Here is a 22622-nt window from a genome sequence, read left to right as displayed (position 1 = left end):
GGAATTTAATTTCGATGATTTCAATAGCTCCGTATGGTAATTTTGGATTTAGGAGCATGTCCGAAAAATTATTTGGAGGTCGGTAGAGGAATTAGGCTTGAAATGACGAAAATTGAATTTCTCGAAAAGTTTGGCCAAGGGGTTGACTTTTTGATATCGGGGTCGAAATCCGATTCTAAAAATTGAATACCTTCGTTATGTTATTTATGACTTGTGTGCAAAATTTGAGGTCAATCGGACGTGATTTGTTAGGTTCCGACGTCGTTTGTAGAAATTGAAAGTTTTAAAGTTCATTATGCTTGAATCTTTGTGTGATTCGTGTTTTTAGTGTTGTTGGATCTGAGTTGAAGACTCGACTAAGTTCATATGATATTTTAGTACTTGTTGGTATATTTGGCTGGGGTCCCGAGGGGGTCGGGCGTGTTTCGGATGGTATTCGGATTATTTTCCTTCATTTTGGCACTGCTGGTAGTTGCTGTTTGCTGGTGTTTCAGACCTTCTTCGCGATCGCGAAGATTGGGACGCGATCGCGTAGGATTAGTTGAGGTAGTGTTGATTTTGTTCTTCGCGATCGCATGAGGTCGACCGCGATCGCGTAGGTTGGGCCAGTCTATGCTACGCGAACGCGTAAGGGAAACTTGAGAGGAAGCTGGGCCACGAGGGATGCGATCGTATAGAGATGGAATCTTGTGCATTGCGATCGCGTATGATTGTTCGCGATTGTGTAGGGTTAAACCTGGGTAGTGGAAAACTTTTCTTCGCGATCGCGTGTGATTGTTCGTGATCGCGTAGAGCAAATGACTGGGCAGAGAGTTTAAGTTCTCCCATTTTCTATTTTTGATGGATTGGAGCTCGGGAATAGGCGATTTTTGGGAGATTTTCAGAGGAAACAACGGGGTAAGTATTCTTAACTCAATATTGGTTAAATTACCCGAATCCATAGTTATTTTTATCATTTATTGGGTGAATCAAGTTGGAAAATTTAGAAAACCCTCTTGCCCTGAGAGGTTGTACTTGCTTTTCATTTGTTGTTGCACTTAGTTGCTATCTGTTATTGTGGTAAAGTTTCCTGAAAGATTTTATATCCGGAATACATGAACTTGAACTGTATAAAATTGATTTGACTTAAATTGTTGGATTTGAAAGCATGTCTATTCTTTGTTGGAATTACTGAAAGTGAACTATAATTGTGTAGCTCGTCACTATCTTCAGTTCCTTATTTATTATTGTTACTTACTGAGTTGGTTGTACTCATACTACACCTTGCACTTCGTGTGCAGATTCAGGTGTTCCCGGCCATAGCGGGTGTTGATTTCTTTCGCATGACTGATTTTTCGGAGATTCAGAGTTAGATGTCATGTTTTGCAGACCTTGCCTCTCCTTCCCTATCTCCTTATTTACTGCATTTGGTCTCAGACTATTATGGACCGTATTTTCCAGATTTTTATTCATATTAGATGCTCATGTACTCAGTGACACCGAATTTTGGGAGTGTTTATATATGTATTTGTGAATTTTCTTCCACTGAATTTAATCATTATGTTTTTAAAATTAAATGATATGGTGGTTTATTGAGATTGTCGGCTTGTCTAGTATTGAGATAGGCACCATCACGATTGGGTGAGAATTTGGGTCGTGACAAGTTGGTATCAGAGCCTAGGTTACATAGGTCTCACGAGCCATGAGCATGTTTCGTAGAGTCTTGCGGATCGGTACGAAGACGTCTATACTTATCTGAGAGAGGCAGCAGAACCCTTAGGAAAATTTCACTTTCTTGTATTCTATCGTGCAAATTTGCTAATTCCGGAAACTAAATTTCTGTTATTTTATTCTCTCACATATGGTAAGGACACGTACTACCGGATCGGATGACCAGCCACTAGTGCCACCAGTTAGGGCCGTGAGAGTCGGGGCCGTGGTAGAGGCCGGGTCCAAGGTAGAGATCAAGGTATAGCTCGTGCAGCAGTTGGAGCAGAACCTGTAGTACTACCAGTTGCTCCAGCTCAGGAGCAGATTCCAGATACAGTTGAGTCGGCGGGACCATCTCAGGCACCACCTACACCTATTATGTCTAAGCCTTCACGAGGCTCTGGCCCATATATTGACAGTTTGTACTGGTCTTGCTCAGGTGGTTTCGGCTCAGGCCGCACCTGCCACTTCTCAGGCCGGGGGAGGTACTCATACCCCTATTGCTTGTACTCCAAACCAGGTAGTACAGGGACTTCAGATACCGGGGGCACTACCAGTCCAGTTGGCTGCAGCTGCTCAGGCCTCGGTAGTTCCTGTTATGGCAGACAATGAGCAGAGGAGACTTGAGAGATTCGAGAGGCTTCGAACTCCACCATTTAGCGGCACTGAGTCAGAGGATGCTCAAGGTTTTCTTGATAGGTGTCAGCGGATACTTTGGACAGCGGGTATTCTAGAGACCAATGGGGTCTCGTTCACTACTTTTTAGTTTTCTGGGGCTGCCTTCAGATGGTGGGAGGCTTACGAGAGGCGTACGCCGGTCGGTGTAGCACCCTTTACCTAACAGCAGTTCTACGATCTATTCCTGGAGAATTTCGTGCCTTAGTCCTGCAGAGAGGAGCTGCGTAGGCAGTTCGAGCAGCTTCGTCAGGGTGATATGTCTGTGACGCAGTATGAGATGAGATTTTCAGAGTTGGCCTGTCATGCTATCTGGTTGATTCTCACAGATAGAAAAAGGATCAGGAGGTTCATAGATGGCCTCACTTTTCAGCTACGATTACTCATGACTAGAGAGAGAGTGTCTGGTGCCAATTTTGATGAGGTGGTCGACATTGCTCGTCAGATTGAGATGGTTCGCAGTCAGGAGCGAGTTGAGAGGGAGGCTAAGAGGCCTCGTGATTCAGGTGATTTCAGCAATGTTCCTTCAGGGGGTCAGTTTTACCGTGGTAGGGGTCATTCTTTTAGACACGCTCAGGCGACTCATCCATCTCATCATGGTGCATTATCTAGACACGGTTCTTACAGTGCTCACTCAGGCCAGTCTTCATTCAGTGCATTGCCAGCCCAGAGTTCTCATCATGCCTCGTCCGCTCAGGCTTCTACAGGTAATTCCTCGGGTTATCAGAAATAACAGTTCCGTCAGAGGAGGGGTTATTTCGAGTGCGGATAATCGGGTCATTTCAAGATAGATTGTCCTAGGTTGTTGAGTGGGGCTCTACAACAGAGTTATCGACCAACAACACCAGCACCATCAGTTACACCACCCACCCACCCAGCTCGAGGTGGGGGTCAGGCAGCTAGGGGTCACCCAAGAGGGGGAGGCCGGTCATGTGGTGGTCAGGCCCGATTTTATGCTTTTCCTGCCAGGCCAAATGTTGTTGCTTCAGATGCAGTGATCACAGATATTGTTTTAGTGTGCCACATGGAGGCTTCTATATTATTTGACCCTGGATCCACTTATTCATATATATCATTGTATTTTTCTCATTATCTAGACATGTCCTGTGAGTCCTTAGTTTTACCTGTTTGTGTGTCTACACTGGTGGGCGATATTATTACTGTATACCATGTGTATCGGTCGTGTGTGGTAACTATTGGGGAACTAAAGACTAGAGTGGATCTCTTATTACTCGGTATGGTTGATTTTGATGTAATCCTAGGTATGGATTGGTTGTCTCCATGTCATACTATTCTGGACTGTCACGCAAAAACCGTGACGTTGACGATGCCGAGGTTTCCAAAGGTTGAATGGAGAGGTTCTCTATATTTTATTCCTAGCAGGGTAATTTCTTATTTGAAGGCCCAACGTATGGTGGGAAAGGGATGTTTGTCATATTTGGCCTTTGTGAGAGATGTTGATGCAGATATTCTTATTATTGATTTAGTACCGGTCGTGCGAGACTTTTCGAATGTATTTCCTGCAGACCTGCTAGGTATACCACCCGACAGGGATATTGATTTCGATATTGACTTGCTGCAGGGAACTCAGCCCATTTCTATTCCTCTGTATCGTATGGAACCAGCTGAGTTAAAAGAATTCAAAGAGAAACTCTCTTTGAAAAGGGGTTTATTAGGCCTAGTGTGTCACCTTGGGGTGCACCGGTTCTGTTTGTGAAAAAGAAAGATGGTACTATGCGTATGTGCATCAATTATAGGCAGTTGAACAAAGTTACAATCAAGAATAAATATCCCTTGCCACTTATTGATGACTTATTTGACCAGCTTCAGGGAGCGATGGTGTTCTCCAAAATTGATTTGAGATCTGGGTATCACCAGTTGAAAAATTAGGATTCAGATATTCTAAAGACAGCATTCAGAACTCGTTATGCCCGCTATGAATTTCTTGTGATGTGTTTTGGGCTAACCAATGCCCCAACAATATTTATGCACTTGATGAATAGTGTATTCCATACATATCTTGATTCATTTGTCATAGTATTTATTGATGATATCCTGGTGTACTCACGTAGCCAGGAGGAGCATGCACAACACTTGGGTATTGTATTATAAAGATTGAGAGAGGAGAGACTTTATGCCAAATTCTCTAAGTATGAGTTCTGGCTTAGTTCAGTGTTATTCTTGGGACACATAGTGTCTAGTGAAGGAATTAAGGTGGATCCGAAGAAAATAGAGACAATTCAGAGTTGGCCCAGGCCATCTTCAGTTACTGAGATTCGGAGTTTTCTCGGCTTGGCAAGTTATTATCGTCGCTTCGTGGAGGGTTTCTCATCTATTGCATCGCCTATGACTAAATTAACCCAGAAAGGTGCTTCGTTCAGGTGGTCGGATGAATGTGAAGAGAGCTTTTAGAAGCTCAAAACAGCTTTGACTATAACTCCAGTATTGGTGTTGCCTACAGGTTCAGAGTCTTATACTATGTATTGTGACGCATCACGTATTGGTCTCGGCGCAGTGCTGATGCAAGACGGTAGGGTAATTTCCTATGCATCCAGACAGTTAAAGGTACATGAGAATAATTATCCAGTCCACGACCTTGAGTTAGAAGCTATTGTTCATACCTTGAAGATTTGGCGGCACTACTTGTACGGTGTCTATTGTAAGGTTTATACCGATCACCGGAGTCTACAACATTTGTTTAAATAGAAAGATCTTAATTTGTGGCAGCGGAGGTGGTTAGAGTTGCTTAAGGATTATGATATCAGCATTCTCTATCATCCCGGAAAGGCCAATGTATTGGCCGATGCCTTGAGTCGTAAGGCGGAGAGTCTGGGCAGCTTAGCATACTTACCGGTAATAGAGAGGCATTTAGCCTTGGATGTTCAGGCCTTGGCCAACCAGTTTGTTAGATTGGATGTTTCCAAGCCGAATCGAGTTTTGGCTTATGTGGTTTCTCGGTCTTCTTTATATGATCGCATCAGAGAGCGCCAGTATGATGATCCACATCTGCTTGTCCTTAGGGACACAGTTCAGTACAGTGATGCCAAGGAAGTCACTATTGGAGATGACGGTGTATTACGGATGCAGGGCAAACTATGTGTGCCTAATGTAGATGGTTTGTGTGAGTTGATTCTCCAAGAAGCTCACAGTTCGTGGTACTCCATTTATCTAGATGCCGCGAAAATGTATCAGGATTTGAGGCAACACTATTGGTGGAGACGAATGAAGAAAGATATAGTTGGATTTGTAGCTCGGTGTTTAAATTGTCAACAGGTAAAGTACGAGCATCAGAGATCAGGAGGATTACTTCAGAGGCTTGAAATTCCGGAGTGGAAATGGGAGCGTATTACCATGGACTTCGTAGTTGGTCTTCCACGGACTTTGAGGAAGTTTGATACGGTTTGGGTGATTATAGATCGGTAGACTAAGTCCACGCATTTTATTCCAGTTGGTACCAATTATTCTTCAGAGCGGTTGGCTGAGATTTATATCCGCGAGATTGTTTGCCTACACGGTGTGCCAATGTCTATCATTTTAGATCGAGGCACGCAGTTTACATCACAGTTTTGGAGAGCAGTGCAGCGAGAATTGGGCACACATGTTTAGTTGAGTACAATATTTCATCCTCATACGGACGGACAGTCTGAGCGCACTATTCAGATATTAAAGGATATGTTATCTGCTTGTGTTATTGATTTTAGGGGTTCTTGGATCAATTCCTGCCACTCGCGAAGTTTGCTTATAATAATAGATACCAGTCAAGCATTCAGATGGCTCCGTATGAGGCTTTGTATGGGAGACAGAGCCGGTCCCCGGTGGGTTGGTTTGAGCCGGGTGAGGCTAGGCTATTGGGTACTGACTTGGTTCAGGATGCTTTAGAGAAGGTCAGAGTGATTCAGGAGCGGCTTCGCACGGCACAGTCTAGACAAAAGAGTTATACCGACATGAAGGTTCGTGATGTTGTTTACATGGTTGGGGAGAAGGTTCTACTAAAGATTTCACCCATAAAGGGTGTGTTGAGGTTCGAGAAGAAGGGCAAGTTGAGCCCTCGGTATATTGGGCCTTTTGAGATACTTAAGAAGATTGGAGAGGTGTCTTATGAACTTGCTTTGCCACTTAGTCTATCAGGTGTTCACCCAGTGTTCCATGTATCCATACTCCGAAAGTATGTCGGGGATCTGTCTCATATTTTGGATTTCAGTACAGTACAACTGGACGGTAATCTGACTTATGATGTGGAGTCGGTGCCTATTTTAGACCTGCAGGTTCGAAAGCTGAGGCAAAGAACATAGCATCAGTAAAGGTATATTGGAGAGGCCAGCCAGTCAGAGAAGCTACTTGGGAGATTGAGCGGGAGATGCGAAGAAAATATCCACACCTATTTGAGACTCCAGGTATGATTCTAAACCCGTTCGAGGACGAACGTTTGTTTAAGAGGGGGAGAATGTAACGACCCAGCCGGTCGTTTTGAGTATTATAACTCTGTTCCCCCATTTACTGCTCAATTTATGCTTTACAGTTATTTTATGACTTATCGGGTTTGTTGGTTCGGATCCGGAAGGAATTCGGAGTGAAACGAGACACTTAGTCTCATAATTGAAAACTTAAGTTGAAAAAATTGATAGGATATTTATTTATGTGTAAATGACCTCGGAATTTAATTATGATGATTCTAATAGCTCCGTATGGTGATTTTGGACTTAGAAGCGTGTCCGAAAAATTATTTGGAGGTCGGTAGAGGAATTAGGCTTGAAATGACGAAAATTAAATTTCTCGAGAAGTTTGACCGGGGGGTTGAATTTTTGATATCGGAGTCGAAATACAATTCTAAAAATTGGAATACCTCTGTTATGTCATTTATGACTTGTGTGCAAAATTTGAGGTCAATCGGACGTGATTTGATAGGTTCCGACGTCATTTGTAGAAATTGAAAGTTTCAAAGTTCATTAAGCTTGAATCTTTGTGTGATTCGTGTTTTTAGTGTTGTTGGATGTGAGTTGAAGACTCGACTAAGTTCGTATGATGTTTTAGGACTTGTTGGTATATTTGGCTGGGGTATATTTGGCGTGTTTCGGATGGTATTCGGATTATTTTCCTTCATTTTGGCACTGTTGGTAGCTGTTGTTTGCTGGTGTTTTAGACCTTCTTCGCGATTGCAAAGATTGGGACGCAATCACGTAGGCTTAGTTGAGGCAGTGTTGATTTTATTATTCTCAATCGCGTGAGGTCGATCGCGATCGCGTAGGTTGGTCCAGTCTGTGCTACGCGGACACGTGGAAGAGGCTGTGATCGCGTAGGGGAAACTTGAGAGGAAGTTGGGCCACACGTTTGCTCTATGCGATCGCGTGAAGAGGGATATGATCGCATAGAGCTGGAATCTTATGCATCGCGATCGCGTGTGATTGTTCGCGATCGCATAGGGTTAAACCTGGGCAGTGGAAAACTGTTCTTCGAGATCGCATGTGATTGTTCGCGATCGCGTAGAGCAAATGACTGGGCAGAGAGTTTAAGTTCTAAAAATGGGACTTCGTCCCATTTTCCATTTTTGACGGATTGGAGCTCGGGAAGAGACGATTTTTGGGAGATTTTCAGAGAAAACAACGGGGTAAGGTTTCTTAACTCAATATTGATTAAATTACCTGAATCCATGGTTTTTTTTTTATCATTTATTGGGTGAATCAAGTTGGAAAATTTAGAAAACTCTCTTGGTTTAAATTGAAGATTTGAGGGTCGAGTTGAGGTCGGATTTTGGTAAAAATTGATATGGTTAGACTCGTGGTTAAATGGGCTTTCGGATTTTGTAACCTTTGTCGGGTTCCGAGACGTGGGCCCCACCGTCGATTTTTGAGCTAAATTTTGGATTTTTATGGAAAATTAGCATTTTCTTATAAAATTAATTTCAATAAATTTTATTGACTGAATCGAATTATTTGTGGCTAGATTCGAGGCGGTTGGAGGCCAATTCACGAGGAAAAGACATTGCAGAATAAAGAATTACATGGTTTGAGGTAAGTAACAGTTTTAAATCTGGTCCTGAGGGTATGAAACCCCGAATTTTATGTCATGTGACTATTTTAGAGGTGACGCACATGCTAGGTGATGGGCGTGCGGGCGTGCACCGAGGGGATTGTGACTTGGTTCATCTTGTAAAACTGTAAAGTTGAATAACTTGTTGTTAGCTATATGCTCTCTATGTGTTAAAGAAATTTGACTATAAATCATGCTTAAGCTATGTGATAGTACTGCTGGGATTCGCAAAGGTCGCGTACTTTTTGAATTATTTGCTAATTGCTGTCTTGTACTCAGTCATGATTTTACTTGCGTATCATACCTCTGTCTTTCTTGATTTTTTGTTGATACACTATATTATCTTTGTTTGGGCTGATCTTTATGATTTTCGAGAGACTAGAGAGGTTGATGATTGAGTGAGGCCGAGGGCCTGTCGGTGAGGTATAGATATTATAGCACGTGAGTTGTCCGTGCAGCACGTGAGTTATCCGTGCGGGATATTATAGCACGTGAGTTGTCCGTACAGCACGTGAGTTATCCGTGTAGCATGTGAGTTGTCCGTGTGGATTATAGAGCTTGGGATGTAGGAGCCCCTCCGGAGTCTGTACACCCTCAGTGAGTGCGGGTACCCATTGAGTGTGAGTGCTGAGGGCTGAGAGCCGAGTGGTTGAGTTATTGTGACGAGTTTAGTGACTGTTGCCCTGAGATGTTGTACTTGCTTTTCATTTGTTGTTGCACTTAGTTGCTAGCTGTTATTGTGGTGAAATTTTCTTAAAGATTTCTATCCAGAATACATCTTGAACTGTATAAAATTGATTTGACTTAAAGTGCTAGATTTGAAAGCATGTCTATTCTTTGCTTGAATTACTGAAAGTGAACTATAACTGTGTAGCTCGTCACTCTTCAGTTCCTTATTTATTATTGTTACTTATTGAGTTGGTTGTACTCATACTATACCCTGCACTTCATGTGCACATTCAGGTGTTCCCGGCCATAGCGGGTGTTGAATTCTTTCGCACAATTGATTTTTCGGAGATTCAGAGGTAGCTGCCGTGTTTCTGTAACGACCCGATCGGTCATTTTGAGCATTCACGCTCCTTTCAACTATTTAAAGTCTTGAATAACTTCCTACAAGGTATTATGACTTGTGTAAATTATCGGTTTTAATTTTTAAGGTATTTCGGAGTTAGCTTGGAAGAAATAATTTTCATGTTGGAAATTTAGTTGAAATGGTTGATCGGATGTTGACGTATGTGTAGTGACCCGGAGAATTTTTGCTAAGGAAATTAAGGTTGTGTGGTGTCGACGGCTCAAACTTTTTGGGTTGAACAATGCACCGGAAAGTAAAAGAAAATTTTTGGTGAAAAAACACATTTCTGCGGTCCATTATGCGACCGCATAATCACTGTGCGGGCCGCATAATGGCCGCAGAAGTGAGGCAGAAGAGGGCCAGTTTGGATGAAATTTGCGGTTGACTATGCGATCGCATAACTGTTCTGCGGTCACTATGCGATTGCAGAACATGTATGCGGGCCGCATAGTGACCGTATACACAGACAGATATTTGCCAGTATTGGACACCGATTATGCGACCGATATGCGGTCCGCATAACCATTATGCGGTCGCATATGCGACCGCAGAACCTGTTCCGGAGCTTCATTTTTCTGGTTTTATAAACCCGATCCCATTCTTATAAAACACTATTGGGGGTCATTTTGAAGGGTTTTCATCTGATATTTTAGAGAGAGGTGAGAGCATTTTAGAGAGAGAAAGTGAAGACTTAGTCATTTATCCATCAATTCTTGTTCAAGGTTTGAAGATTTCACAAGGATCTTGCTAGGGCTTCAAATAGGTAAGAATTTCTTTCCTCAATTCTTCAATTTCGGGTTTGGAGTAAAGATGGGTGATTCATAATATGATTCCTGGGTGTAAGAGTATTATGTATACATACCAATAAGGTTGTGGAAGGATTGTTAAGTTCAAATGGGTAAGGATTGGGTTAAAAATGGTAGAAATCTTCATAGGCTTTAATTGAAGATTTGAGGGTCGAGTTGGTGTCGGATTTTGGTGAAATTTATATGGTTGGACTCGTGGTTGGATGGGCGTTCATATTCTGTAACTTTTGTCGGGTTTCGAGATGTGGGCCCTACGGGCAATTTTTGAGTTAATTTTGGATTTTATTGGAAAAAATTAGTATTTCCTTATGGAATTAATTACAATAATTGGTATTGACTGAATCGAATTAATTATGGCTAGATACGAGGCTTTTAGACACCAATTCTCGTACAAAGGGCATAGCGAAATAAAGAATTACACGGGTTGAGGTAAGTAACAATTATAAATCTGGTCCTGAGGGTATGAAACCCTAGATTTTGGTATCATGTGATTATTTTGGAGGTGGCGCATATGCTAGGTGACGGGGGTGTGTGCGTGCACCGAAGGGATTATGACTTGGTCCGTCCCAGAAAGCTGTAATGATTTCTGAGAGCCCGAGAGACTTGAGAGGTTGAGGACTGAGTAAGGCCGAGGGCATGTCGGTGAGGTAAGGATATTATGGCACGTGAGTTGTCCATGCAGGATATTATAGCACGTGAGTTGTCCGTGCAGTACGTGAGTTGTCCGTACAGATTATAACTCTTGGGTTGTAGGAGCCCCTCCGGAGTCTGTACACACCTCCAGTAAGCGCGGGTACCCATTGAGTGTGAGTGCTGAGGGCTGAGAGCCGAGTGGTTGAGCTGTTGTGATGAGCTGAGTGACTGTTGCCTGAGAGGTTGTACTTGCTTTGCATGTGTTATTGCACTTGGTTTCCATCTGTCATTGTTGTGAAATCTCTGAAAGAATTTATATCCGGATTACTTGAAATTGAACTGTATAAATTGATTTGACTCAAACTGCCAGATTTGAAAGCATGTCTATTCTTTGCTGGAACTACTGAAAGTGAACTATGACTGTGTAGCTCGTCATTATCTTCAGTTTCTTAGTTATTATTGTTACTTGCTGAGTTGGTTGTACTCATACTACACCCTGCACTTCGTGTGCAGATCCAGGTGTTCCTGAACATAGCGGGTGGTGATCATTTCGCGCAGTTGATTTTCAGGAGATTTTGAGGTAGCTGCCGTATTCCGCAGACCTTGTCTCTCCTTCTCTATCTCCTTGTTTACTGCATTTGGTCTCAGACTATTATTGATCGTATTTTTCAGACTTGTACACATATTAGATGCTCATGTACACAGTGACACCAAGTTTTGGGAGTGTTGTATCAAAAATTGCTAGATCTTTGGTATTGTATTAAACGTTACGTTTTTAAATTTAAAGGAAATCGTGGTTTATTGATATTGTCGGCTTGTCTAGTACTGAGATATACGTCATCACGACAGGTTAGGATTTTGGGTCGTGACAGTTTTGCAGACCTTGCCTCTCCTTCCCTATCTCCTTATTTACTGCATTTGGTCTCAGACTTTTATGGACCGTATTTTCCAGACTTGTATTCATATTAGATGCTCATGTACTCAGTGACACCGAGTTTTGGGAGTGTTTATATATGTATTTGTGAATTTTTTTCCACTGAATTTAATCATTATGTTTTTAAATTTAAAAGATATGATAATTTGTTGAGATTGTCGGCTTGCCTAGTATTGAGATAGACGTCATCACAACGGGTGGAATTTTGGGTCGTGACAATAAATTATAATGGCTGTAGGTTTTTGTAATACATCTTAACTAGGGATGTGCATGGATCGGATCGGATCGGATTTAGCACATTTCAGATTCGAATTTCGAATTTCGGATTCTACAAAATGCAATCCGAATTATTATCGGATCGTATCAAATTTTAAGGTTTGGATCGGATCGGATTTTTTAAAATCGGATCGGATTATTATGCCTCAAATTTGCAAACTCATATGTATATTTTCTTTGTAAAAGAGGCAATACAATAAGAAAAATTCATGTTTATACAATTATGAGAGTACTATGGTGCCATTATAGCTAAATCCAGCAATTGTAAAGGTAATAACTTGGAGAAAGATGTAAATGAAGTACTGACTATCCGAAATTAAAGTTTAAGATTTATACATTCCCTAATAATTTCGGATTTCGGATCGAATCGGATTATAAATATACCAATCCGAATCCGATCCGAATATCCAAAATTTTAATAAACACAATCCGAAATCCGATCCAAATATCCAAAATCCAAAATCCGAAATTGAGCAGATCGGTTCGAATTTCGGATATCCGATCCAAATGAGCAGCCCTAATCTTAACACTTAGAATAAACCTAGTAAATGTTTGGCTTTTCTTATTATGTATATCTTAAGAAAAAGCTAATATTTTTTCGTGCTTTAACGTAATTTTAGATAATATCAAGTAAGATTTAAATCCTAAATATTTGAACTACCAAAATAGTCGTCATAAGAGTTTTACTGGTACGTCTTCTTTTATGCTTTTGCTATGTTATTTTAACAACTGATTCGATTATTTATACAGTTGTATACTTGTAGTAAGTGAATTATGCAGTATATGACGCACAAAATTATTTTATGTGATATTTTAAGGAATAAGTTTTATAAATAGAGATGGGTACTTTGCCTAGATAACCATGTAAAAGTCACTATTATTTTGATAATATTTTTATGTTCTTGCTCTTTTGCTTTGAATTTATGTTAATTATTAAAAATGGGTTCAACATTAAAGTCTTCCTGAAAAATCAAATTTTACCACTTGTTTTTCAAATTAAATTTTACCAATACAAACGGCAATTTTAGAATATTTTAAAAAATGGAGAAACTCCAAAGCTCTCAACTGAGTTTTAAAAGACTTAAAATGCTTTAGATTACATTTCAAGCATATTATAATTTTTTTTCACAAACGTTTAAAATTATTGAGCACATATTAAATAGTATATACAATAAAAAATGGGCAATAATTTACCTTGCTCACAGTATATGATAGGACCTAATAGAAAACCTTAGAAATTTTATCCTCATCCCTTTATACAAAAAGGTGAAAATCCTTATAAATTGTACCATCTTACGTGGCTTTAGTGGAGAATAAATGACTAAGCGATTGTACATGCAGTCAAACTATCAAAGTAGAGCTGATTATTTGGCCTTTGCAAAATAGCTCAACCATACCCTTTATTTACTTATTATGTATGATGGCAATTTTAGTAATTATGAGCTAATCCATGGGCAAACAATAATTCCTTTAAGCTTACAGGACGACCCCAAGCTCCTCAGCTGCCTCTTATTAACGGTAGGAATGTTGATTATTATACATATATTATACATGAATTATATGTATATTATATATCCGCCGGCTATTTTTAATTTAAGAGATTAAGTGCATGACTATTTATGTTAATTCTTCTCATTTTTTTCTCATATGGTGTTCATGTTCATTATGTTGAACAAAAACAAAAGGCTTTATTATTTGAGTGTTGTTGGAATAGATTGGATATATCTTAAGGAGTTTGAATCTCAGTTTTAGGATGATTTAGTAGAGTTTTGAGGCGGTTTGAATTATAAATTCGAAGTAGAAGATGAACATAAAAAAAAAAAAAAGATGATACACGTATCACACTGTGTATCGTTTGTATATCATATATGTATCATATTAGTATCAAATGTGTATCATATATATATATATATATATATATATATATATATATATATATATATACACACACACCTGTGTGTGAGATACATGCGTGATACATATGTCGCAGAAGAATTTCTTGAATTCAATTTTAACTACGATTTTTTATACCAAATCACCTCCAATCTTTCTCAAATTTTGTATATTGACTCATCTATATGTTTTCAATAAATTTGAAGCATACCCATAGAAAAGGTTCCTTTTTGCTTAGGTTTTTGGAATCTTGTATATATTTTGTTGGTTATATTTCATCACCTTGTTTGATATCTTATCCATGAATTTTCTTTACGTCTTGCATCTAATATTGCTGATCGTACTTAAAAATATGGAAGGAGATCTTTGTGTGTAATATTGGCGAGAAAGAATCCTTATTTGTTTTGGGTTTTTAATTTTTATATGTGCTTGGCTAGTTTTGGTAAATCTATGATTAATGACTAGATGTTGGTAAATTAAGACTTATTTTGAACATCTTCATAAGATTTTACTTAAAGTTTTACTCATAAGGCAAGCGGATACAAAAATTTAAAACTATTCACTTTGAGGGCTATTTGTGTACTTAAGTGCCAATTCTTTAGGACTTTTCTTGCTTTTCGTCACGGGCCCTTTTCTTTGCTTTTGTCATCGGCCCTTTTCTTTTTCTCAAAGAAAAGATCCGGCCCTTTTCTTCAATTTCTCTCTTCTTTGATTGATTGTTATCCATGTAATTATATTTTTCTTCCTAATACCATTTTTTTTGTAATGACCCGACCGGTCGTTTCAAGAGTTATAGCTCTGTTTCCCACATTTTTGCTTCTTTTTGTGTTCTTCAGCTATATTATGATATGTCGGGTTAGTTGATTCGGGTCTAGAGTGGTTTCGGAGTGAATTAAAATACTTAGTCTCCTTATTAGAAGCTAAAGTTGGAAAAGTCAACTGGATGTTGACTTATGTGTAAACGATCTCGGATTTGAATTTTGATGGTTCCATTGGATTTTGGACTTAGTAGTGCATCCGGAATGTGATTTGGAGTTCTGTAGTGGAATTAGGCTTAAATTAGCGAAAATTGAAAATTTGGCGATTTTGGTCGGTAGTGGAAAATTTGATATCGGGGTTGGAATGAATTTTCGGATATTGGAGTAGGTTCGTAGTGTCACTTGTGACGTGTGTGTAAAATTTGAGGTCATTCAGACGTGGTTTGGTAGGTTTCAGCGTCGTTTGCGGAATTTGGAAGTTTGGGAGTTCTCAAGCTTGAATCAGAGGGTAATTTGGTATTTTGATTTTGTTTTGAGTGGTTCGAAGGTTCGACTAAGTTCGTATGGGGTTATATGACTTGTTGGCATGTTTGGTTGAGGCCCCGAGGGCCTTGGATGTATTTCGGGTGGTTAACGGATCAAGTTTAAAGTTTGGAGAATTGTTGAAGTTGGCCTGTTGCTGGTGTAATCGCACATGTGAGGGTATTGCCGCAGGTGCGACGCCGCAGGTGCAGTGGGACGAACGCAGGTGCGGGAGTGTGTTGGACTGGGGATAACCACAGGTGCGAGTGGGTGTGCGCATCTGCGAGCCCGCAAAAGCGGGTAGTTTCCCGCAGAAGCGGAAGAGAGGAGGTCAGGCAGTAGCCGCAGGTGCGAGGTCTTTTCCGCATCTGCAAGGTCGCAAAAGCGGATAGGGAGCACAGGTGCGGAGTTGGGGACTTAAGTGATTTTTCGCAGATGCAGAGGTTATTGCGCAAAAGCGAGACCGCAGGTGCACATTCTGAGCCGCAGGTGCGAAAAGCCTGGGCAGAACCTATAAATAGAAGATTTCGCGAATTTTTGCTCATTTCTACCATTTTCAAGTCGGACCTTGGAGCTTTTGGAGTGATTTTGAAGGGTATTCAAGGGTTTTTCAGTGATGTAAGTTGCTTGAGCTCTAATACTCCTAACTATGGTATTTTTCCGTTATTTTCTCATCTAATTAGTGGGATTTAGGAGTGAAAATAGGGGGGGTTAGGGTTTGGGATTTTGGAGAGGATAATTTGAGGATTTGAGGGATCAAGTGAGGTCGGATTTTGATAAATTTCATATGGTTAGACTCGTGAGTGGATGGACTTTCAAGTTTTGTAGCTTTTGTCGGATTTCGAGACGTGGGCCCGGGCGGGCGATTTGAGCCGATTTCGGATTTTGGGCTATAGTTTAGTAGCTTTCTTGTGGAATTGATCCCTTTAGCCTTTATTGATTATGTTGTATTACTTGTGGCTAGATTCGGGACGTTTGGAGGATGATTTGAGAGGCAAAGGCATCGTGGAGTACAATTTTGCTCTTATTAAGGTAAGTAACAGTCTTAAATCTGGTTTTGAGGGTATGAAACCCCGAGAATTTGTATAATGTGATATTTGGAGGTGACGCACATGCTAGGTGACGGGCGTGCGAGCGTGCACCGTGAGGGATTGTGATTTGGTCTGTCCCGCGAGACTGTAAAGTCGAATAGCCATTGTTATTACTTGTTTTTCCTTGTCTTTGAACAATTGACTACCTTTCATGTTAGAAACCATGCTTAGGCCATATGATATCACTATTGGGACCCGCATCGATCATATACTTATTGAATTGACTGTTAATTGTTGTCTTGTACTTAGTCACAATCTTATTGTGTGTTATATCTTTGTTTCCTCTCATTTCTTGTTAAAACTTGTTGTATTCCCTGTTTAGGCTGGTTATTATGATATTTTGTGAGCCCGAGGGGCTGGAGAGGTTAGTGACTAAGATAGGTCCTGAGTGTCGGGTTGAGAGCTATGTGATATATATTGGATCGGGCTGCACGGCACAACAATATTGGATCGGGTTGCACGCCGCAACAAGCCTTCGGGCCATATATCGGATCGGGATGTGTGACACAGCAATACTCGGAACGAGCTGCACGCCGCAACAATATATAGCGCTTGGGCTGTAGGAGCCCTTCCGGAGTCTGTAAACCCCAGTAAGCGCAGGTACCTTTGATTGTGAGTATTGAGGCTGAGAGCCGAGTGATTGAGCTATTGAGATAGATGAGTGACAGTAGCCCTGTGAGGCTGTACTTGCTCTTATTTTATTGTTGCACTTCGTTGCTAATTGTTGTTGTTTTGAAACTTTCTGGAGGGCTTATATTGTTGTACCTGAACTCGAATTGTTTTGATTTAAAACACCAAATGGAAAGCATGCCTACTTTTCTTGCCGAAATTACTAAAATGAACTGAAATTGTGTAGCTTGTCACAGCTTCTCAGTTCCTTATTTAATTTTGTTACTTACTGAGTTGGAAGTACTCACGTTACTCCCTGTACCTTGTGTGCAGATTCATGTGTGATTGGACGTGTAGGTCATTGAGTTCGTGTGCATTTGATCTTCCGGAGATTTACGAGGTAGTTGCCGGCGTTCGCAGACCTTGTGCTCCCTCCTCATTATCTTTATTTCTCTGTATTGATAACTATACGCATGCTATAGTAGACACTGTCTTTTAGATTGAGAGTCTAGTTGCTCATGACTTAGTGACACCCCGATGTCGGGATATTTTTCCGCACTTATATTTTATTTGGGTTTTATCCCCATATTTATGAGAAACTATGATTATTATAAATGTCTTAATTCTTTTCTGTTAAATTTGGAAAGTGTTTTGGAAATGTCGGCTTGCCTAGTACCACGATAGGTTCCATCACGACATGTTAGGTTTCGGGTCGTAACAAGTTGGTATCACAGTCTAGGTTACATAGGTCTTATGAGTCATGAGCGGGTTTAGTAGAGTCTTGCGGATCGGTACGGAGACGTCTGTACTTATCTTCGAGAGGATGTAGAACCTTTAGGAAAATTCCACATTCTTGAATTCTTGTCGTGTGAATCTGTTGATTCTAGTAACTAAACATCTGTTGTTTCGTTCTCTTACAGATGGTGAGGACTCGTACTACCGGTCAGGAGGGCCAGCCACCAGTACCACTAGCCAGGGTCGCGAGAGGCCGAGGCCGCGGTAGAGGCCGGGGCAGCGGTAGGGGCAGAGGTGCAGCCCGCACAACAGTTTGGGCAGTACCTGCAGATCCACCAGTTGCCCCAGATCAGGACCAGATTCTAGTTATTGATGCACCAGCTCAGGCGCCAACTGTGCCTATTGTGATTCCAGGCCTTCAGGAGGCCTTAGCTCAGATTCTGACAGCGTGCACCAGCCTTGCTCAGGCGGTCTCTGTTCCGGCCGCCGTAGCCACTTCTCAGGCCGGGGGAGGTGCTCAGACTCCCGTTGCTCGTACACCAGAGCAGGTGGTACAGGGATTCAAGACACCGGGGGAATCACCCGCCCAGCCGGTTGCAGCTACTCAGGACTATGTGGTTCCTGCTATGCCTGAGGATGAGCAACATAGATTGGAGAGGTTTGGGAGACCCCATCCTCCATCTTTCAGTGGTGCAGAGGGAGAAGATACACCGGGTTTCTTGGATAGGTGTCAGACGATACTCCATACATCAGGTATTCTAGAGACCAGTGGAGTCTCGTTCACTACCTTTTAGTTCTCTGGGGATGCATTCAGTTGGTGAGAGGCTTACGAGAGGTGTAGACTGGTCGGTGCAGCACCCCTTACTTAGCAGCAGTTTTCTGTTATCTTTCTGGAGAAGTTCGTCCTCAGTCCCGCAGAGAGGAGCTGCGCAAACAGTTTGAGCAGCTTCGTCAGGGTGATATGTCTGTGACGCAGTATGAGATGCGATTCTCGGAGTTGGCCCATCATGCTATCTGGTTGGTTCCCACAGACAGGGAGATGATCAGGAGGTTTATAGATGGCCTCACTTATCAGCTGCGATTGTTTATGACCAGAGAGATAGTGTCTGGTGCTACTATTGATGAGGTTGTTGACATAGCTCGGCAGATTGAGATGGTTCGCAGTCAGGAGAGGGTTAAGAGGGAAGCCAAGAGGCCTCGTGGACAGGGTGGATTTAGTGGCACTCCTTCTAGGGGTCAGTTCCAGTACAGTAGAGGCCGTCCATTCAGACATGCTCAGACGACGTGCCCAGTTTACCGTGGTAGATCATCTAGCCATAGATCTCACAATTATCAGTAGGGACGTTCATCTCTTGGTGCCCTTCCAGTGCATAGTTCTTCTCGTGCTCCATCGGGTCAGGGTTCGTCTATGCCAGGTCCTTCTGCTAGTTATCCCGGTGCTCAGGGCTCCCTTCAGTCCCCAGCACAAGCATCGGGGTGTTGCTATGAGTGTGGGAAGTTTGGTCACATGAGGAGAGAGTGTCCCCGTCTAGTGGGAGGTCCCGCTCCGCAGAGGAACCAGTATATGTCATCAGCATCAGTTCCTCCACCACCCGCCCAGTCAGCTAGGGGTCGCCCAAGAGGGCGAGACAGATCAGGGGATGGCCAGGCCTGTTTCTATGCTCTTCCTGCCAGACCAGATGCTATTGCTTTCAACGCTGTGATTATAGGTATTGTCTCAGTTTGTCATAGAGATGCCTCTGTATTATTTGACCCCGGTTCCACTTATTCATATGTTTTCTCGTATTTCTCTCATTTTCTGGATATGCCCCATGAATCTTTAGTTTCATCTGTTCATGTATCTCCTCCTATGGGTGATATGATTATTGTGGACCGCGTATATCGGTCATGTGTGGTGACCATTGGGGGTCTAGAGACCAGAGTTGATCTTTTGCTTCTTAGTATGGTCGATTTTGATGTTATATTGGGTATGGATTGGTTGTCTCCGTGTCATGATGTTCTAGATTGTCACGCTAAAACTGTGACGTTGGCGAAGCCGGGGTTACCGAGGGTTGAGTGGAGCGGTTCTATAGACTATGTTTCCAGTAGAATGATTTCATACTTGAAGGCTTAGCGGATGGTTGAGAAGGGTTGTCTATCCTATTTGGCTTTTGTGAGGGATGTTAGTGCAGAGACTCCTTCCATTGATTCTGTTTCGGTGGTACGTGACTTTCCGGATGTGTTTCCTGCAGACTTGTCGGGCATGCTGCCTGACAGGGATATTGACTTTGGTATTGATTTGGTGTCGGGCACTCAGCCCATTTCTATTCCACCGTATCGTATGGCACCGGCGGAGTTGAAGGAGTTGAAGGGACAACTTTAGGAACTCCTTGATAAGGGGTTTATTCGACCTAGTGTGTCACCTTGGGGTGCACCGATCCTATTTTTGAAGAAGAAGGATGGTTCCATGAGGATATGCATTGATTACAGGCAATTAAACAAGGTCACGATCAAGAACAAGTACCCTTTGCCACATATTGATGACCTATTTGACTAGCTTCAGGGAGAGAGGGTGTTCTCCAAGATTGATTTGAGGTCAGGGTATCACCAACTGAAGATTCGGGATTCGGATATTCTTAAGACAGCTTTCAGGACCCGATATGGCCATTATGAGTTCTTAGTGATATCTTTTGGGCTGACCAATGCCCCAGCAGCGTTCATGCATTTGATGAACAGTGTATTCCAGTCCTATTTAGACTTATTCCTTATTGTATTCATTGATGACATCCTGGTGTACTCTCGTAGCCAGGAGGAGCATGTTCGGCATCTGAGGATTGTGTTACAGAGATTGATGGAGGAGAAGCTCTATGCAAAGATCTCCAAGTGTGAGTTTTGGCTCGGTTCAGTAGCATTCTTGGGGCACGTGGTGTCCAGTTAGGGTATTCAGGTGGATCCAAAGAAGATAGAGACGGTGTAGAGTTGGCCTAGACCGTCCTCAGGCATGGAGATTAGGAGTTTTCTTGGTTTGGCGGGCTATTACCGTCACTTTGTGGAGGGAATTTCATTTATTGCATCGCCCTTGATCAAATTGACCCAAAAAAAGTGCTCCATTCAGGTGGTCGAATGATTGTGAGGAGAGCTTTCAGAAGCTCAAGACTGCCTTGACCACAACTCCAGTGTTAGTTCTACCATCAGCTTCAGGTTCTTACACCGTGTATTGTGATGCCTCGAGGATAGGTATTGGATGTGTTCCGATGCAGGAGGGTAGGGTGATTGCCTATGCCTCGCGCCAGTTGAAGACTCATGAGAAGTTTTATCCTATCCATGATCTTGAGTTAGCAGCTATTGTTCATGCCTTGAAGATTTGGCATCATTATTTGTATGGGGTTCATTGTGAGATCTATACCGATCACCGAGTTTGCAGCATGTGTTTAAGCAGAAGGATCTTAATTTGCGCCAGCAGAGATAGTTAGAGCTTCTTAAGGACTATGATATTACTATTTTGTACCATCCGGGGAAGGCCAATGTGGTGGCCGATGCTTTGAGTCGTCGGGCGGAGAATTTGGGGAGTTTAGCATATCTTTCGGCAACAGAGAGACCCTTGGCATTGGATGTTTAGGCCTTAGCGGGCCAGCTTATTAGATTGGATATTTCGAAGCCGAGTCGGGTATTGGCTTGTGTGGTCTCCAGGTCTTCTCATATGACAGTATCAGGGAGCGTAAGTATGATGACCCCCACCTGCTCGTTCTTCAGGACATGGTTTTTAGCGAGGTGATGTTAGGGATGTGACTATTGGTGATGACGGTGTGTTGAGGATGCAAGGCCAGATATGTGTGCCTAATGTAGATGGGCTTCGGGAGTTGATTCTTGAGGAGGCCCACAACTCGCGGTATTCCATCCATCCCGGTGCCGTGAAGATGACCATGATTTGAGACAACACTATTGGTGAAGGCTAATGAAGAAGAATATAGTTGGGTTTGTAGCTCGGTGTCTCAACTGTCATCAGGTTAAGTATGAGCATCATAGACCGGGTAGATTGCTTCAGAGTTTAGAGATCCCGGAGTGGAAGTGGGAGCGGATCACCATGGACTTCGTAGTTAGGCTCTCACGGACTTCGAGGAAGTTCGTTGCTATTTGGGTCATTCTGGATCGGCTGACCAAGTCCGTGCACTTCATTCCAGTTGGTACTACTTACACATCAGAGCTGTTGGCTAAGATTTATATTCGAGATATTGTTTGCCTGCATGGTGTCCCAGTTTCCATCATTTCAGATAGAGGTACTCAATTTACATCGCAGTTTTGGAGGGCCGTGCAGCGAGAGTTGGGTACTCAGGTTGAGTTGAGCATAACTTTTCACCCTCAGACGGATGGACAGTCCGAGCGCACTATTCAAATATTAGAGGACATGTTGCGCGCCTGTATCATTGACTTTGGGGGTTCATGGGACTAGTTTTTGCCGATCGCAGAGTTTGCATATAACAACAGTTATCAGTCGAGCATTCAGATGGCTCCGTACGAGGCTTTATATGGGAGGAGGTGTATATCTCTAGTAGGATGGTTTGAGCTGGGTGAGGCTAGGCTCTTGGGTACAGACTTGATCCAGGATGCATTAGACAAGGTGAAGTCGATTCAAGAGCGGCTTCGCACGGCGCAGTCTAGGCAGAAGAGCTATGCGGACAAGAAGGTCCGTGATGTGTCTTTCATGGTTGGGGAGAAGGTATTGCTAAAGGTATCACCCATGAAGGGTGTTATGAGGTTTGGAAAGAGGGGCAAGTTGAGCCCCCGGTTCATTGGGCCTTTTGAGGTGCTTCAGAGGATAGGGGAGGGGGCTTACAAGCTTTGACTTGCCACCTAACTTATCGAGTGTGCATCCAGTGTTTCACGTTTCTATGAAGGTGCAGTGGAGAGGTAAGCCTATGGAGA

At 42.3% G+C, this 22622-nt stretch overlaps 1 protein-coding gene across 1 annotated transcript; it reads left to right on the top strand.

Moving 5' to 3' along the window:
- Positions 1-18346: 18346 nt before the first annotated feature.
- LOC138906024 (uncharacterized) lies at positions 18347-20588 on the top strand. Its single transcript, XM_070194545.1, has 5 exons — positions 18347-18473; positions 18752-18955; positions 19088-19429; positions 19544-19596; positions 20505-20588. Exons 1-5 carry the CDS (start codon positions 18347-18349, stop codon positions 20586-20588), a joined length of 810 nt encoding a protein of 269 aa, XP_070050646.1.
- Positions 20589-22622: the final 2034 nt, after the last annotated feature.

This window comes from Nicotiana tomentosiformis, chromosome 1 (assembly GCF_000390325.3).
Source record: "Nicotiana tomentosiformis chromosome 1, ASM39032v3, whole genome shotgun sequence".
In the NCBI taxonomy this organism is placed as follows: Eukaryota; Viridiplantae; Streptophyta; class Magnoliopsida; order Solanales; family Solanaceae; genus Nicotiana; species Nicotiana tomentosiformis.
Note: the sequence above shows the minus strand (reverse complement) of the source record. Positions and strands in the feature narration are given on the sequence as shown.